The sequence below is a fragment of the Alosa alosa genome, chromosome 13, assembly GCF_017589495.1.
Source record: "Alosa alosa isolate M-15738 ecotype Scorff River chromosome 13, AALO_Geno_1.1, whole genome shotgun sequence".
NCBI classification, from domain to species: Eukaryota; Metazoa; Chordata; class Actinopteri; order Clupeiformes; family Clupeidae; genus Alosa; species Alosa alosa.
In genome coordinates, this window is record NC_063201.1 from 27,231,723 (window position 1) to 27,250,999 (window position 19,277).

The window sequence follows — 19,277 nt, forward strand, 5'->3', positions numbered from 1 at the left end:
GCCCAAGATAACGATAATAATGCAAACATCTGGAATAATGTATTCACTGCATTTCACAATATACTTGAAACAGTGTGCAGAGTACAGCATTTTAGCTTAGTGCCTCCACAGAAATCTACAAATAATTCAAAATTAGCAAAAATGTTTCTAGACACATTTCAGCATTTATGCTTATGTCCATGCATGAATGTAATATCAATATTTGGTGGTCCAATAATGTATTGCAAAAACAATAGGATATATTGACAATAATATTGATATTTTGTCTCATCTACACTGTACATGGGCGGATTATGAACTTTTGGGCCCCTGGGCCCAGATGTATTAAGGGCCCCCCACTTATTGTTGTATATGTGGGGGGGGGTTTGGGGGTCCTCCCCCAGAATTTTTTTAATTTGTTTGATGTGATTTCCTGTATTTTGGTGCATTTTGGGGATGGCCAATACTAAATTCAATCAGATTCATAGCCTACATCCTGATTTGTTGATATTGAGGCAATGATTCCCTGCAAAGGCTTGGGCTTTAGGGCCACCTGACCCCATGGGCCTCTGGGCCTGGGCCCGGTAGGCCCGTGCAGTAATCCATCCCTGACACTGTACCAGTCATCTCATACTTACCTTCTAAAGCTAACACAATTTTGCCTTTGTTTATTTGTTACAGCACAGAAATGATCATTGCAATATCATGTATGATTTATACCACTATAAATACATATATCCACAGTTTAAACTCTGGAAACAAATATCTATCCACTAATGCAAACATGGATCCACTGCAGTGGCAGCAGGTGAACCTGTTTCCCTTTTAACGGTCAATTGCACTTAATGCAGGTGCATGGCTGGTTCCCACACCTGTGATCTCAGGGCTTATGTTAATCACACTCTGCTTATTGCAGACTCGCCCCAGCACGCTCATGTTCTAAAGACCCATAAGTCATCTCTGCTGTTAGACTTTCTCCAGGAAATAGTAACTGTTCCTAAATGCAATTTGGAGGCAGGCGAGATGCTCAGATGTTCATGTCAGATTTATCATGTCTTGAGTCAGTTGTCTTGCAACAATCAGGGGAAAAGTAAACCCTAACAAATGTTTTTTTTTAGATTATGTAGAATTGTATCCACAAGAGAGAGGGATTTAGGACGTCTGCTGGTTGAACTAAAGTGACATCTTGTGGCAGCAGGAAACTGTAGGACTGGCAATGTCAAAGATCCAATATGATTCACTGTTCAAACACTCAGCTTATTCTTACAAATAACTTACAAAATGTAGGAAATACAGAATGTTTTTTTTTTGTCTAATTACGCATACAAGGCAAATGTGCAAATGCCCAACATAATCACCTTACTCTTTTGTTTACTTTATTTCAAATGAATACTGACATGAACATTAAAGTGGGTAATTCCAGTTAACGGTCACAAGCAACCTGAATGAGGAGGGCGATCATTTGGCAAAGCACAGACACTCCAGATGTGGTGCAAACAGTTTCTCGTCTGGCACACCTAGTTCACCTGGTTGTCATTAACTTAATGCATTCCATTCTTCTGCTGCTGCGAATGCAAAAACAACACATGCCAACGCAGTCCCTTTCATGCCATACTGGCAATCACATTGAATTGTATTTCATCTGCAGGGCTGACCTTTGCACTGTAAACTTTGAGTCCACATAATGATAATATCTGATCTAGAATCACCCAAAGACTTTGCTGGCATGATGAGAGTATAATCATGTAATTGCAGTATGCACTAGTTATATAATAAAATACAATTTAACAGCAATACAATGCAATGAGTTAGAATACCAAATAAAATACACAAATTCTTAAATAATAAGCCATACAGTATATAGATAGATAGATAGATAGATAGATAGATAGATAGATAGATAAAACTGATCTGCAGAGCAGGCATGACCATATACTATGCATTATACGTATACTATATCACCATATGGAGCTCTCATTTGTCGCACTGAGGCGAGCCAGGGGGTGTTTACCCCACACCAGCTTGTGCCACCCATCACGCCACCACATACCGCTGTGCTACTGCGAGGGCATGATCACAGTTCTGATGGTAACGAGTTAGCATAGTGCGAGATCTAGCAGCGACACGACAGACACAAGCAAACCCAAAGCGCGCCCACATATTGCACGGCTTGCCAGTGCCTTTGCGGACCAATAGCCACAGACCACGTCCGGTCTTCCCTCCATCCTTGTTGGACTGTAGTGATTAGTCATAGCAGCTAATGGGTCACACAGTGAGAGGCTGAACAAAGGCTATGGCTCAGTGTTTCGTTCATTGCTGGGGATGGAGAGACAGTGGCGTCTTTCACTAAGCCCTGACTGTTGTGGCATAACTGATTGAGAGCATTCTCCACCCCCTCACAGCAATGTCTAAATGCATCCTTTGACATAACTAAACATGAATAAAGAAGTAGGCAAAGGAGGGTCGACAAAACAGTACACATCACAGTTTCAAGCAGAGCAGAATTTTCTGCTTTGCATATTCAAAGATATGAAAATCTCCTGTGTACATGTGGAAAAGCTGTGCACTGTGTAACATGCCAAAGCATTGTGATGTCACGAGTTTGGAACTACAGTATGTCACTGCAGCATATCTTTTCCCTTTCTTAAGTCCAGACATGTGGCCATGGCAACTTCAGTGGAGACTCAACAAGGCAGGATTTTGTGATTCTGCTGCGTGCCCTTGCAGAAGGGGCTCCCGTTAGCCAGCCAGTTTTTTTTTTTTCTGCTTCTTTTTTTTCAGATGCTCTGCTGTGTGAATGTGCTGCGTTCTCTCACTCTCCAGGGAGAGTGTTTACAGGATGTTATCAGTCTCCGTCTCTGCCTATCATCCTAGACAGGGTTCCATGGAATGCTTGGAGGGGAAGGAGGCAATCTGAAGGGGGAGTGCCATACTGAGGGGAGTCTATATATACATCCCAGCACTGGGAGGCTGTTGCTCAGAGGCACAGCTGAGATCTGTCGGAGAACACCTCAGTGGCAACATTTTTCAGGAATTGTGGTGAGTCCTCTAAAAAGGCATATTTAATTTTTCTGATAACTTAATCCTATCTGTATTTTAATTACACAAGGAAATGTGTTATCTAGTCATCTTTCCTGTCACTGTGGGTGATACAAATATGGCAATGAGTTCTAAACATTGGATAAAACAAAAAAATCTTAATCACTAAATGAAATAAATGACACATGTCTCTGTTGACAAGCAAGAAGTGTTGTTGGAGCATAATGAGCTGATTATAGGCTGCTCAGTTGCAGGATGTTGTTAAATCAATATTGACTGCCACAGGGTTTGTCATGCTGTGTGAAAATACAGCTGGATTATGGCACAGGGATGTGGTGCTGTGTTGTGTGGGCTTGTGTTGGTCTCAGTGGAATGAGCTATAATGCGCAGTTTGGATTTTTTCTCTTTCATACTGCAAAGAGATGTGGCACATTTTATTTTTTATCCGATCAGATGAATGATCAAATTAATTAGATGCTAGATTTACGAGGACATTTTCTACTCCCATTTTTTTGTGAAGCTGATGGTCAAAGTGACCATATTTTCAAAAGAAGACTTGAAATAACAAAGCCAAAATCAGGATCTTTTATTCAGTAAGTATGTTTCTCCTCCAAATATTTCTGAGATCATAATGCAGTTTCAACACAAAGGGGTTAAAGAAAAAGTATATACCATTTACATAAAGCAGTGTAAGTATAGATATGATGTCGGTAATCAATCTCAACCTCAAAGGGCATAATTGGTATTAGATTAGATTAGATTAGATTAGATTAGAATAGAGTACAAGTACAAAATAAATAATATTGTTAATTTTTACTTGTATTTCACATGATATTGCTGTGGGCAATTTTTTTTAATTACTCCATCTTTTCCAATGCATCTGTAGAGTATACAGTATATACTTATACTTATTCTCCATGGGGCTTTAAGTGTTAACATGGCACTGGACAGAGAGTGGTTTTCATTCAAGTGCAGTGGGAAAGGGTTTCTCAGATCAGGGTGTGCCTTTTTCTGTAGTGAATATAGAGCCCAGGGAAATTAGATATGTGTGTGAGCTCATCTCCCCTGTGTATTTAAACTACCCAGAAACGTCCTGAAATGTTCATAAGTGTAAAAGTCTTCCCCTTTCAGCCATGTTAAGGACATCTGTGTTTGCTCTAGTGCCTGGTTATTGTTTGGGCCATAAATTGTCTTTTGAAAAGTCCTGCATTGAGTGTTGCGCAACTCTGCCATCACTATGAGAACATAGCCACCATTTTATGTTCAGTTTGTGTTGCTATGAACTTCAAAATAAATTGATCTTAACATATAGTTTGGATGAGCCCAATTACACCAGGGTCCTTATCTGTTCCTGTCATTTCTATTTGCTCAAAGGGTGTGGCTAGGCGACTCCAACAAGTTCTGACAAATCCTGTACCACTGTCACTTGATCAAAAGCCAGTTTACTTGGCTGCGTTTTAAATGTGAAGCGTGTGTGTTTTCTTCTTTGTGTTTTATTGATGGTTGATATTTGGTCTCAAAGATTTGATCTCAAAGGTCCAGTTTGTGTTGGATTATATTTAACCCATGTGACCTATGCGAAACTCAATCTATCCATTTGAAATGTCTATTGATCTTAGCCATTGATTTTAATTTTCACCGCAGTTTGGATGATGTTCGTTTTGCATCTTCTCTCTCCCTTACAGGATTTCAGACATCACTGAGCTGAAAAAGGAGGCAAATCGAGCCCCCTTTTTAATTGTGGTGCATAATGAATCGTGTCGAAGAATGGGTCCTGGAGAACAGGGACAAGATTGAGAAAGGAGTGGAGATCATGGGCCAAGGCTGTGAGGTGCTGGCCTCCACGGTGGGTCAGTTCCACCCCATCCTGGAAGCTGTGTTTGTGGCCTCCGCAGAGATCCTCAGTAACCCTGATGGGAAAGAGGCACGGTACTTGACTGAGCAGTTTGAGAAGGTCAACCAGAAGCTGGAGGGCATACAGGATGAAATCGGCAAGATCGCCCTGGAGCTGCAGCGGAGCAGCATGAACAAGCAGAACTTTGACCGCGAGGCGCAGATAATCAGCCAGTATGAGAAGTTTCAAGACTTCATCAATGCCAAGCCCAAGTTCAAGGAGAAGAAGAAGGAGAAATTCATCAGCCACTTTGAGAACACGGATCGGGACTTGAACCTGGACGCCTTGTACAACGCCGTCACCGGCGAGAACATTTCCGGGGACCCCATGCTGGAAACGGTGCTAAACACAGAGCAGCGGGGCAGGAGGGCGGTGGAGGAGTTCTGCGCCCGAGTCAAGAAGCTGTTTGTCATGGGCATCATCGCAGTCATGGGCCATGCTTCCCTGAAAGACGGAGTCATTGGAGAGGACATGGTCAAGAAGTGGCAGGATCGGATGGAGGATGTGGAGAACCGCATGAAGGCCGCAGTGGACGACTGCACGCAGAACTTCGCTGTCCAGGCCAAGATGGATGTAGAGCGTGAGCTCCTGGACAAACCAGGCAGCGTTGACCCGGAATTCACCAAATCTCTTCTGGTGATCCTCACCAGGAAGTATGACTGGGTTTCCTGGTCCATCCGAGTTTTCAATCACAGTGGAATATTTTTCTGGAATTGGCTGGCTGGCAAGAAGTACCATGGCAGTGGTGGGGGTGGTAACTTTTTTGACCTCTTGACCCAAAACAACATCCGGGTGGTGGTTTCGTTCAGCGCGGATCCAAAGCCTATCAACAAGAACCACCTGCAGGATCAGATTGAGAAACAGAAGTTGAAGGGCAACATGGTGTCTGTGGCCCAGGCCTTGTGTGGCAGCCAGCCCAACTGTTTGGTGCATGCCGTGAGCCGATATAAGAAAGTAGAGGAGACTAACAACTTTCAGCCAGAATGCTATTATTATGGGATACACAAAAGGGCCTACTTATGTATCCATTCAGAGTAGCCTAGTTGCACTGAGAGGTATCACAAATGCGGCAATCAGTTCAGTTTTTCATACCTGTGTCATAAATGTTATTCTTTGAATATGTAAGACAGTTGGATGTATAGCAACTCTTGACTTGAGATACTTTGTCTTTCTTTTTTTTTGATTGATTTCATGGTGACATGTGTTCATACATTTTTAATCATTATGAATGGACAAAGAGCATGTATACACTACTTTAAAAACTTGATCAAACTTGATTCATAGAACTAAATTGCAAAAGATGCTTGCTTTCAAGAAAGTAATGAGAAGCTAAAAACTAATTTTATACTTTTAATATTTGACATCAAATACCATAAAGATGTCAAATATCTCCAAATATGTTCATATTTTCATCATATTGTGTACTACTTGTAACTGCTTTTCAGCAGACAGCATTGATCAAGTTAAACTCAAAACCAACAATAAATGTCATAAAACAGGTACTTGATGAGTATGTTTTTACTTTTAATATATAGGCTAGGCCTAGCTTCATTTGTAGTTAACAGCCATCTGAACAATATTACTCTTGGTCATAACGTGATAAATGCCATTGGTTTTATAGGCCTACATTGGCAGATAAATTACAGGCTATTCCTATACTAGCTGATAGCCTAGGCTACCACACAGGCTAAATGTCTGAGGAAATAGGGTAATCCTCTGCTAGTGCACTAGCCTAATTAGAGTGGAGAAGACATGAAGTGGCTTTTCATGGTAGCTTACAGTAAATGGCAGCCCGAAGTTTCACTATGTCAGTACACTCACTGGTAGACTTCTCTCCCGGAATGGGTGTGCCAGTTTATCTATGAGCTGCACTTCGCAGACCACATGACCACGTAAGAGAAAAACAGGCAGGGCAAACTTCTCTCCTTACGGAAAAACAACGTTCTGTAAAGATATAAAGGTGAGTCAAAGTTTGACACCTTTTTTTTTTTGTTGACAAAATAGCCTAATCTACACTAGATTTATACACGAAAATGTATGCAATGGCTACGTTCGGTCTTTTAACAGACTATTTTTTTAACACATTAAGGGGCGTTATCGTCATAAAAAAGTTTGTCTAGAAAATATTCGCTTTCTAAATAACTTTAATTTCGTGTGAGACATCGATTGAATAACGCTGCTGTACATAAGTTGTGTTGGAATACTTAACAGCCAAGGAAAGAGTTTTGTAGCCTAATGTTAACTTCGTGAAATATAACTGGGCCCTCTTCCGGGGTAAAGTAGGTTTGGTTCGAACGTGTGAGCAGCGCTAGAAAGGGGTGCCATCCAAACGTTAGATTCTAAAGCATTGTAGATTAGATAGGCTAGCTTTGTTGAAGAAATGGTACATGTCCAGTAGCAGAATACTTTATGTATAATGATGATGTCTCCTGCAATACATTAAGCATTTTATGTTCTCATACATTAGTTACGTAAGTCATTAACCTACATGGTATGAAGTTATAAACTTTGGTCTCTAATGCCACTCAGGATTCATCATTGGAAGCTATATTTTGATATTCTAATCTAGAGCAGAAAAATGACCACTTTGCGGATGAGGAGTGAGACTCCCCTGCCACGGAAAAGACACTCCCCAGTCACCCAGGGGAGGAGTGCTGAAGTGGATAGCTGACATAATAACTGTTTCAGCACAAGTGGATGCTAGGTTAAATCAAATAAGCATGATCGCTTTCCACCATTTTCTTCTTCTGAAGCTTTTCCCTTCCGTAGTCCCATTTTGTGGAGATTACTAATGACTTTCAGCGCTTTTTGGTTTTGAAGTGGGAATACAGGCAGGATGACAATATTCCTGTGATAACTTTAAATGTTGGTGTGTGCATGTACACATGCATCTACACTCACAGTCAGAGACACACACACACCCACATTCACAGACATAGACGCACACACACACAAACACACACACACACACACACACACACACACACACACACACACACACTGCATGCTTTACATTTACATTACATATCTGTATACAACAATTGTATATGATCAAAAACTGTATAATCCTGAAAAATGAAGATATTATGCTCATTCAGCAAGCTAAACTAAAACCCTTGGGAACACTGAGTAGATTTGTTTAGAATGGCTGACAAAAGATTTTCCATTGTCTTGTTTCTATGGTTACTGTCTGAGGTGCTTTGGAAAATGTAGTCCTGCCCGGCAAGTTCAGCTACCTCAATTAATCATTCTCCACGCCCAGAGTTGCCCTGAGAAGGCAGTATTTATGTGCTGAAAGGATTCCTGTTTGAATATAAATACAATGTTTATATAATAATATTTTGCACTCATATGGTTGGCTGTGTGTATGTAACAAGATCATGAGGGCCACTGTGTTTCAGACGCAACTTTTAATATTTTACCTGGTACTGAGCTGGTAGCCTATTCATCCACTTACATAGGAATTGAGTAAAACTTATTTAAAACATTTATTAATTAAAAGAATGAGCAGTTGTGAGTCTTTGAATCAAACTTCAACTTACAAAAAGGTAAATGTTGTTTTCATGATTTATTATTTGATTTCTTACTAGACAGGCTCATTGTTTACCTCTTACCCATTACCTGTTGTTTGCCCAATTACTTAGACCTTACAGCAAGGCAGATTTTCCTTTGGTGGGATTTTCTTCACATTGTTGCCTCATAGCTCACCTGTGATACCTTTTTATCAGCTCACACAGCCAGCCCAGCTGGGTCTACGCACACTACGTCGTGTCCACGCAGAGCAGGCAACATACCAGGATACTAATATGTAAGTACACAGATTACCCATTTATTATAACAATTACATGACTGTAAGCATAATTTAGACAACCTATATCTTTGTATTTATATATAGTTATATTACCCTATTTCGACTATTATACTACTTCCCACAGTCAAAAATAGAAATGTCCATAGCACAATTTTCATGTTTCTCTTCTGCAGAACCCCGACCCTATAGAGCAGATTCTACAAGATGGCCGATCAGCTGCAGCGCCTTGTGGCCGACAAGAAGAATGTGGTTGAGACCGTCATGGATGTGTTTGAGCAAGGGGCAGAGGTAGTGGCCAGCATTGCAGGAGACCTGTTCCCTGTCTTCGCTATAGCAGCACCCATTATTAGGCTGGCCCTGGACAACGTTGAGAGCAAAGAGGCAGAGTACATGAAGGAGCAGTTCCAGAAGGTACGGGACAGGCTAGAGGTGGCCTCCGAGGAGATCCAGCGCATCAATGAGGAGATCAAGAAGAGTGCGGCAGATGCTGCCTATTTCTCTGTGGAGGAGAATCTGACCAACCAGTTCCGTAAGTACATGGACATCCTCAATGCCAAGCCTAAATTCCGCGAGGTCAAGAAGAAGCTGTTCTTGGAGCACTTCAGCAAGACTGGAGGTGACAAAAACCTGATCACCCTATTCGGCGCTGTCACGGGAGATAACTTCTCTGGAGAGTCTGTGTTGGAGATCACACTGAACTACGAGCAGAAGGACCGTCGTGTCGTGGAGGACTTCTGTGCCAGGCTTAAAAAACTGTTCTGTGTTGGCCTGATTGCTTTAATGGGATACAGTGCGCTCAAGGGGAATGATGAGGAGGAGGATTTGCTTAGAGACTGGGGGGAGAAGATGAAGGTTGTTCAGAATAAAATGACCACCGTCATCGAGGACTGCATCAACAGCTTCCCAAAACAGGCCGAGATAGATGTCAAAAGAGTGGTCAGAGACAACTGCGACAAATCCAATAAAGAGCTGGCCGACACCATCGTGGAGACCCTGAAGAAGAAGTACGACTGGGTGCGCTGGTCAGTCCGTGTGTTCTGCTCCCCGTCCGCCTGTTCACGAACAAGAAGGACTTCCAGTGCTTCACAGGCCGGAGCCGTTTTACGGTACCCTCAGCAGACGACAAGCTGAACGTCATGGTCTCCTACAGCGCCTCTCCAGAGCCTCTGAACAAGGACCAGATCCAGCTGCTAATCACCAGTCAGAAGAAACCCACTATCACCGTGGTGGCGGAGTTGTTGTTTGATAAGGTGCCCGTCTGCGTGGTGCAAACCATAAAGACCAAGTGCAAAGACGTGGTCTGCTCCTACAGCTTCTCAGAGGAATTGCACTATTGGGAGGAGCTGAAGAACTTCATATGTTTGTGTCCATTCTGCTTAATGGCAGTTGTGGAATTTCTTTTGGACTGAGACTCAATTACCTTTGACAAAATGGCTATATTCCGTTTAACTTTCTGACTTGCAATGTAAAAGCATACTAAGTGACCTTTTGAATAGATGACCAAATCCATTACAGCAGGAATACAATAGTTGCAATACACTTTTTGACATCACATTGTTGTATCTTTATACCAAAAAAATTGACACAATCTTTGACTGCAAATTGCATTTGAAGCCAATATAACTTCTTTCCAGTGTATGTTAAGTTATTAATCATAAGTGATGCGATCTAGGAAAACCCACCACATGGTGCAATTTTACCAACTTATGATTCTAATACCATCCTAGATGGGAGGATGGTATCCTGGATTTTGCTAGGAGACAATATCCAGAATGTTGCTAGGATGGTTTCAGAATCTTAAATTGGTGAAATTTCACCAGAGAGAGTAAAAAGGGATTTTTGAGTGCACCGTGTGGTGGGTTTTCCTAGATCGTATCACATATGTATAACTGTGTATGAATTATCAACTAATAAGTATGGGGAATGAATGAAAGAATGGATGGATATGCCTACACTCACATAGGGCTTATCTGCATGCCTTATGTGCCCACTGCAGTGTGATGAAACTGCTTTCGTACCTTATGCGCCGATGTGTCTTCCTACTGTTGTTTTACCTTTCCCTTGTCTCAAGCACCCGGCCACACACTTACCGCAGTCCCCATAGAATGGGCATGTTGGAACACATGAAGTATGCTAGTGACAGATGCCGTGTTTGTACAGGAATTCCTCACATAATTATGCATTTGTTCGGTCTTCCATGTGCTTTTTGGAAATTAAACATGGCGAAAAAGCATGTGCGAATAGGTACAATAGATTGCCATAAACAAATGTTAAATAAATGTTGTAACTAATCATATTGAACTTGAATCATATTTGTCATTACTGCCTAACACCTTTTTAACAACGTAAAGATACAGTATATTATGGGAAAAACTGGTGAAATAAAAATGCTGTACTCAAGCTTTCATTAGAAGAGTTGTCAGTTTACATATCTTTGTGTTCCTAAAAGCCATGAATGAGTGATTATCCAGTCCCTTGAGTGGTTCTTCTTTTGTCCAACAGATCACCAACACCACTGATTGACCACAAGTTGTATTGCTGAGGTTTCTGTAGTTTGTTCCACAATCAAATGCAGTTTTTTACACATCATTTTACATATTTTCACACCCTCTGTTATATGAATCATTTTTAATAAAGCCTTTAAGGTCTTACAAAATCTATACGCACAAATATTTTACACACACCCACATACAGTATGGGTATACAAGGAAAGTTACAGTGACAGGATATAATTACATGTGTAAATCTCCACATACTTCAAGATAACCTACTATCAGGAAATGAAAATGTATAAAGTATATATCAATAATAACAAGCACAAATACATTTATGATTAATTTAGTTGAATGATCAGTTTTCTGTCTCGTGTACATGCGTACATGCATTTTAGTGCCTATTTGACTCCTGAGTAGCTGTAGCAAGTTTGTGCTGGTAAAGCAAGATATGCATGTGGCCAAGAAGTAGGCGAAAACACCCACTGTCCCCTATAATTATGCAGCGGAACTGCTGGTTTGCAATGCTATATTGGGCTCAGATCCTGAGCCCAAACAGTGACAAAGACATGACTTAAGAAAGAGAAGAAATAGCAAAACTATGATGTGGTACTATAATAAGCTTTATTTGTATAGCACCTTTCATACACAGAATGCAGCTCAAAGTGCTTTACATTTGAAGCATGTAACACAATAATAGTCAGTCAGTCATTATCAATCACTTTTCTTCATTGCTAGGGGCCGTTTATGATCCACTCAGCAACATATCAAAAATATAGAAAATGACGTCATAAGACTGGCAGCCTTAACCCTCTTACCCCCCACAAGCACGCCATATGGCAACTGTGGCAAGGAAAAACTCCCATATTCCAGGAAGAAACCTTGAGCAGAACCTGACTTAATAGGGGGAGCCCATCTGCTTCTGGCTGGCTGCGCCCTCCAATAGCAGCAGATGTAGAATAATCAGAAAAAGTAGTCTACAGGATAAGATGAGTTAACTACAAGCTTTCCTGTACAGATATGTTTTCAGATCTTTTTTAAAAATTACTAACAACAACATGACTTTTTGCAGAAGGTAAAATTCCACACTTTCGGGGTCATTGTCGCAAAACTTACACTCACCCACCACAACATACAAATGTACAGTATAAATACTTCAAAGAAACTTGACAACAAAGTGACATGATCAATTTACATGTAGAATAAAGGGATAAACAAACAAACAAACAAAGCCAACAAAGGTCATTACTGTCACAGATCGTACACTTTCCTGTCAGTTCTATTGGCTAGATACAGTAAGTGGTACAAGAGACATCATTTTTTTGTTTTTCACCTGACAGATTTGATATGCAATGAGTGTACAGTACACTGATATTTGGGCCGGAAGGTATACTGTTTCTCAGTCATTCGTCTGTCTGTGTCTCCAAGCGTTCTGTCCCAAAGGGGATGAAGGAAATTCATCACCCTTGGTGCAGTTAATCACTACAAAGACTAGATGGACTGATTGGGTAATCAAAGACTGAGGGTCAAAGTTCAAGGTCACATGGGGTCCTACAGTACATGTCATACAGTGTTTGCGCAATATCTTGCAAGGGGGCTGAAGGATCTTCATCAAACTTTGCACAGTCAATCACTACAAAGGTTATATGGACCAGCCTCCAACACCACTTCCAGCAGGAACCTACTCTTCCAAGGAGGTCTCTTATCCAAGTACTAACTACGCCTGCTTAGCTTCAGTAATTCAGCAAAGTCAGGGTATCTGCTGGTCTGGCTGCTGGCTAAAAATAAAAGGAGAAAGGCATATATGATTCTAACTGTCTCACTGAATTGCATTATGCACACTCAATTCTCACTGGTATCTGCTAGACAACAAGTACCAAAACATGATTAGTTCATAGATGCCGTTCATAATTCTGAGAAATTCTTGAATTGTGTGTGTGTGTGTGTGTGTGTGTGTGTGTGCATGTGTGTTCTTGTGTGTGTGCACCTGTGTGTGTGCATGTGCATGCATGCGTACATACAGTATGTCTACTGCGTGTGTATGTGTCATACGTATGATTATTGTGAATATGTGTGAGTGTGTATCTGTTTATGCACATGTGTGCATACGGAATGGGTTAACATGGCCCCTGGAGGCAAACATATGCAAAAAATTGGTCATCCTAGGCCCTACGGTTCTCAAGATATTCACAGAAAACTCTGTTTGTGTACAGTCACTAAATTTACACATACATTGATTTATTGTATGGCCCCCCATGAATGAAAGTCCACGAAACATGCATTCAGAGGGTGTCATAATAATCCTACACTTTCAATTTCGTGCAGTTATGACCATGTCAGCCAGAGATATTGGAATTACAACACCTAATTTTTGCCTTTTCATTTTTAACTAGGTGGCGCTATACATGAAATGAGTGGTTATGGGATGGGTTGATATGGCCCCTACATACTAAAAAAGGTGGTCCTCCTAGGCCCTACAATTCTCGAGATATTCACAGAAAACTGTGTCCGCCCTACCCTCCTGTCGGGGGTCCACTCCGGCGGGCGGGGGGCAGGGGGTGTGTGTGTGTGGGGGTGGGGTGGGGACGATGGATCAAAACGAAAAACAATGGTTCCATGCTATCCTTGTCGGGCTACATGCCTACCAAGTTTTTTGCACCCTGGTCTTTCAGTGTCCCGGGAATCCTTGACTGAAAATTCGCTGTGCGGCGGTCATAATAACTCATTAACCATGGATGGGCCCATTGATGGTCTACTTGAATCATTACATGTTCTTGATTAACTCTGTTTTATGTCCCCTTTCAATATCGTGAATAGTAAATATGTAGCCTAGGCTACAATCATTTTGCAATGATAGACTGTTTAACACTGAGATTATTTTAGGCCTAATTAGGCTACTACTTTGGATAGTCGGTTTATTGAGGCATTGCCCTGGTTTATTGAGGAACAACACCTGCTGATTGTAGACTTTGTCTTGGACCTGAACAAGGATTGTCTCCATAGCAACTTGCTGTGTCTCGCCTTCGCCACTTTGTACCCCCAGTCTGACAAGCGGGTCTGTGTCCAACGCCGAAAATGGCTGCAGGACCGGATGGCTGCTTGCTTGCGCTGGACTCCCTCCACCCCCCACTCCCCTCCCCTGTTGCAAGCCGTGTATTTTTCATGCTGTAAAGTGTACTGACTATGTGCTTATGTTGCTGAGGTGTTTTTCCCTGTTCCCACACTGTACTCCCCATAAGAGCATAGTATGGGGGTTGCTTTTTTCTCCTCACCTCTCCTCTTGTTATGCTGTATTTTCTCCATGTACTGCATTTCGTTGTCTCTGTACTTGTACTCTGCACAATGACAATAAAGTTGAATCTAAACTAATCTATTTTACTTTTATTCTTAAATACTTGGTTGACCCACCTCCTGACATGACAATGTTACAATGCTCATTGTCTTCCTACAATAAATATTAGCGTGCAGAGTGAAGAGCGAACTACAGATATAAGTTAGCTGGGAGAAAATGTCTTGATCAAAAAGTCTAAAGCAGGAAGTTTTACCGTGAAAGTAGAGCCTATAAAAAGGATTAGAAAGACTAGTTTGCGTTCATCTTAGCCGGTTTCACAGATGCAAAGCCTATGTGTCTGATCTGCAATGACGCTGTCGCTGTTTGAAAGGACGGCACTAAAAGACGAAGCAGCACCTTCAACGTGGCCTATCTGCTCCAGACAGAGGCACGAAAGCGCAACATGCGCTGGCAGAGGATCAAGGATCAAAGGACCGGATCATATTAGTTTAAGCACACATGGTCTGATTGGTAAATAGGCTATTTGTAAATTTTTTTTTTTTTTAAATCGGACTACATGTATAATCTGGCGGGCCAAATAATAGACCCATGGCCTAGATACTCTAGCTTATGCAGACAGCAGTCAAGTTCACATGGGGTCCTCCATGTGATAGTGTTTGGGTGGTATCTCTCAAGTAGCTTGATGGATCTTCATTAAACCCTGAATACCAATCACTACAAGGGCTAGATGCACCGATTAGGTTGTGGGGTCAGGGTTGTGAGGTCAAAGGTCAAGGTCACATATTATCAGAGGTCATGTTCACTGCAGAGCATAGGAAGTTAAAGCAGGCAGAGGTATACCTGTATGTTTTTTTTTTTTTTGTAATTTTGATGATTTTATGACAATGTCAGCATGGATTTCATGGCCTGTTAAGGCCCGTCCAGTTTTGTTATCAACAGTGAAAATCTGATTTATCTATGCTTAAAGACTTGTCCTCAAAGACCCACTACGAACTACACTATTTTTGGTTTGTTCATAAATGTAGACACTGCAAACCTAAATAGAGGATTTGTGCATACTTTGTGGATTGGTTATTCGTTCATCCTAATGGTATATCCTCTTACAAAATTATTTTCTCATTTGGCACATCACGTTTCGACCTTGCGGTCTTCCTCAGATTCACAGAAGTGTGAATCATATTAGTTGGAACTTGGAACACTTGAAGATTGCTCATGCTAATGAGTCATTCAGTGAGGGGAATTTCTGAAGTGTCTCAGATAGGCCTATTGTTGTTGCTACACTACTGAAAATCATAATTTGTAACATCAGCCAAGTGTCTACTTTATATGAAAAAGAGAAGAGCTATTTACACTGTAACCCAATGTCTCATTAGGCCCAGGTTGCTGTTGCAGAGTGGGGATTTTTTTCATTGTGCGGCTCTTTAGAGTGGTGTGGAATATTTTTTGTGGCTCTTAATGCTGAACTGGTTAGCTACCCCTGAAATACATTGTTTAAGTATTTGTCACCTCTTATGGATCACTTAAACACTACTATGGTGTTCCTCAGGGATCTATTTTGGGCCCCTGTATTTTTTTAGAATAGGTATTTTTGTTATTTTCTTAAACAACAGATTCGCTTTACAAGAAGTTAAACCTTGATCCTAGATGTTCGGAGAGCCTTTAGACCCTTGAATTAAGGGGATTCGCTATGTTTTAAGAATTAAGCTATTAATGTAACACCATGCAATAAAGACTGGCAACACCATGGTATTACAGAGTCAAATATATTGTCTTAATAGTATCATTGTTTTTAGAAGATTAAACACTATGGAAAAGACTGAATTGTTTTTTTTTTTATCTCCTGTAACACTGCCTTTTGCATTTGAATGGAAAGTTACATAGAAAATATCTATGACCTACAGAAAATAAATGACTGCTGCTCTAGTTACTATCTGAGGGCTCTTGGGAAAGGCTTGAACATACTGCAGTGGTGAATAGCTTAAGAAATGCTTTTAATCAGACCCAAAATTACTCTTCCATAAATATGATTTGCCCAAACAACCCTGCATTGAGTCCGGCCCATCAGGTGACCTCAGGAACGCAGAAAAACATCACGTGGCAATGGGACGATATGCTCGAGATGCAGGGATGCATTGTGCTGCTGCTTGTCACCTCCATGTTACCCTGTTACCTAGTTTCTAATGGTTTCTATGACAATGATGCTATTTGGTCTACACAGACTCACAATAACAAAAAAGCTGAATATTACATTTATCAGATAATTGTTGAATGTGGTTTGTCAGTAACGCATTTGTGCTATAACAAAATAACCCAATGACCCAGTAGGAGGCTGCTAGAATTCTGAGGCACATCATGAACCTAAAATGCTGTGTATAACAAGTTTACTGCATGTAAGTATGACATATTGAGTTTCCTCTGCAAGGAACCTAATGATTGCCACATAACCTAATGAAAACACTAAAGCATTCTCCTTGTTACAGTATGCATTCAAAGAATGCCTAAGACAGGGGGAAAACGCAAGGTTTCTTTAAAGTATTCATCAACATTATTGGCAATGTTAGAAAATTATTTAACTTTTCATACTTTGTCAACATTGGGCTTTATTATTTCTGGGCAAACACTATATGTGTCCAATGAGACATACCATACCTTTTCAACTCACAGATGGTAAGCATTTATAACTTTTCGTCTCATTTGTAGTTGTTTAAAGGCCGTTGGTACTTAATTTATTATGTAAAAGCTATGTTTGTTCTCCTGCACTCTCCCATAGACTGGATAACATCTATAATATCTATAACATCTACATTTACATTTTTTCATTTAGCTGATGCTTTTATCCATATACAATTTACAAATATGTTGACACTAACTACTTCCTACAGATTGCAGGGTTGTGGTTTATGTTTAAGGTTATTGCCATTATTCTGTATTTTGTAAAATGTTTATTTAGTCTATTATATTTGTATTTTTGATAAGGCTTCATGTAATAGAGTAATGATTACTGATATCATTGTAAGTCGCTTCAGACAAAAGCGTCTGCTAAGAGCCGTAAGCATAAGCATGTGTTTGTGGTTTTGCTTGATTTTTTTCCATTTCCATTTCTTTGTACCTCTTCCTTCTGACTGAAGTTTTTGGGCACACCCACAAAAAATGTGTGTGTGTGTGTGTGTGTGAGTGAATGAGTGAGTGAGTGTGTGTGTGTGTGTGTGAAAGAGAGGTGGTTGTGTGTGTGTGTATTTGTTGTATTTTTTGATAACTAACAGACAATTTACTTGAATGACTATTTTGCATTTTTCTATGCATTAGTTTGATTTCTCTTACTCTGTGAAGTTGAGCTGGCTATGAGTCGAAGAATGTCATCACTAGTATTGATGGGCCATCTTTATCAAGTTGGCTATGTGACAATAAAATTGAACTTGAGATGACCTGCAGAGGGCACCTGACTACAAAGTTAGAGAAGAATGTGTCACTTTGGGGGCAGCCGTGGCCTACTGGTTAGCACTTCGGACTTGTAACCGGAGGGTTGCCGGTTTGAACCTCTGACCAGTAGGAAGCGGTTGAAGTGCCCTTGAGCAAGGCACCTAACCCCTCACTGCCCCGAGCACCGCTGTTGTAGCAGGCAGCTCACTGTACCGGGATTAGTGTCTGCTTCACCTCACTGTGTGTTTCACTAATTCACGGATTGGGATAAATGTAGAGACCAAATTTCCCTCACGGGATCAAAAGAGTATATATACTTATACTTATGTTTAAACCACTAAACATGTCATTCCCAGAGACATAAAAACAAATGGCATCAGTTAGTGTAACGGATGCCAGCTAGCTTAGCTGTGCTTGTGGAACGTTGGTAAACCCCCCACTCACTCCCTGACGCCTCAAGAGTGCTGCTGGCATGCGAGCCAGTAGCCTGGGCTATTGGCTCAATTGTTAACGCGCTCGCCTCCGGATCCGTGGTGCTGCTGTTCGGGGGTTCGAGTCCGGGCGTGTGCAGGGCTGAATCGCGCAGGTTCAACACAACGCAGGTTACATTAGCATATGTTGCAGTGGATTCATTGTACAGAGTTCACTGTAGTCAACCAAAAACTGACAAGTCAAGCCCATTTCTAGTCAGTAAAAGCTATGAGCCTTGGGGCCTTGTGATCTCAACTGGCACAATTCAGTGGCATAAAAATCAGTTTTCAATGTTGTTCTACCAAAAGAAAGACACATAAATGAGTAGATGTGTCCAAACTTGTGGTGTTTTATTTTTTGACCTCTAAACTGTGTTTATCCACTTATAGAAAGCATGCCGCTCTTAAACAATTCTAAATTAAGCTTATATCGCTTTACAATTGTTTATAGTTTCATTGTTGAACCTGGCCTGCGCAACACAGTTTAATCATTTTGCGCTGCATGATGGTGTCAATGGTGACCTATCGGCAGTCAGCAGGAAGCATCAAAGATTAGTCACACCACTTGTCATGTAGGCCTAAACGAATTTGGATAATGAATAGATTTTTTAGATAGATTTCTGAAGCGCCATTCTGACATACTGACTACATCCTGACATTTTCTTCTCCCTTTACTGTGATTTAATAAACTTTACAGACTTTAACCATATTTATTCCTTCTGGAGTTAACAATAAACTAAGATTAATAAGAATTGAATAGTGATTATGTAGCCTATGAGGGAACACCCAGTGATACCCTTGGTACCATCAAATAGTAGCCTATAGCGATGTGGTCAGGATACACACTGGTATATCATGGTCCGCCTGATCACAGAATTTA

General features: G+C 40.9%; 2 protein-coding genes across 2 annotated transcripts; both read left to right on the forward strand.

Moving 5' to 3' along the window:
• Nucleotides 1–2,646: 2,646 nt before the first annotated feature.
• On the forward strand, nucleotides 2,647–6,414 carry rpz5 (rapunzel 5). The gene is made up of 2 exons (XM_048261407.1): nucleotides 2,647–3,018; nucleotides 4,704–6,414. The coding sequence occupies exon 2, from the start codon at nucleotides 4,769–4,771 to the stop codon at nucleotides 5,948–5,950; it is 1,182 nt and encodes a 393-aa protein (XP_048117364.1). The 5' UTR covers nucleotides 2,647–3,018; nucleotides 4,704–4,768; the 3' UTR covers nucleotides 5,951–6,414.
• A 92-nt stretch (nucleotides 6,415–6,506) lies between these two features.
• On the forward strand, nucleotides 6,507–11,136 carry rpz4 (rapunzel 4). Its single transcript, XM_048261406.1, is given in 4 exon segments — nucleotides 6,507–6,872; nucleotides 8,641–8,720; nucleotides 8,897–9,771; nucleotides 9,774–11,136. Coding segments are annotated over 2 exon segments (1,203 nt in total). The 5' UTR covers nucleotides 6,507–6,872; nucleotides 8,641–8,720; nucleotides 8,897–8,927; the 3' UTR covers nucleotides 10,133–11,136.
• The last annotated feature ends 8,141 nt before the right edge of the window (nucleotides 11,137–19,277 follow it).

What these genes read in the sequence shown, in the direction of transcription:
- rpz5 (XM_048261407.1), top strand. Translation starts at nt 4,769, where the DNA reads ATGAATCGTGTCGAAGAATGGGTCCTGGAGAACAGGGACAAGATTGAG.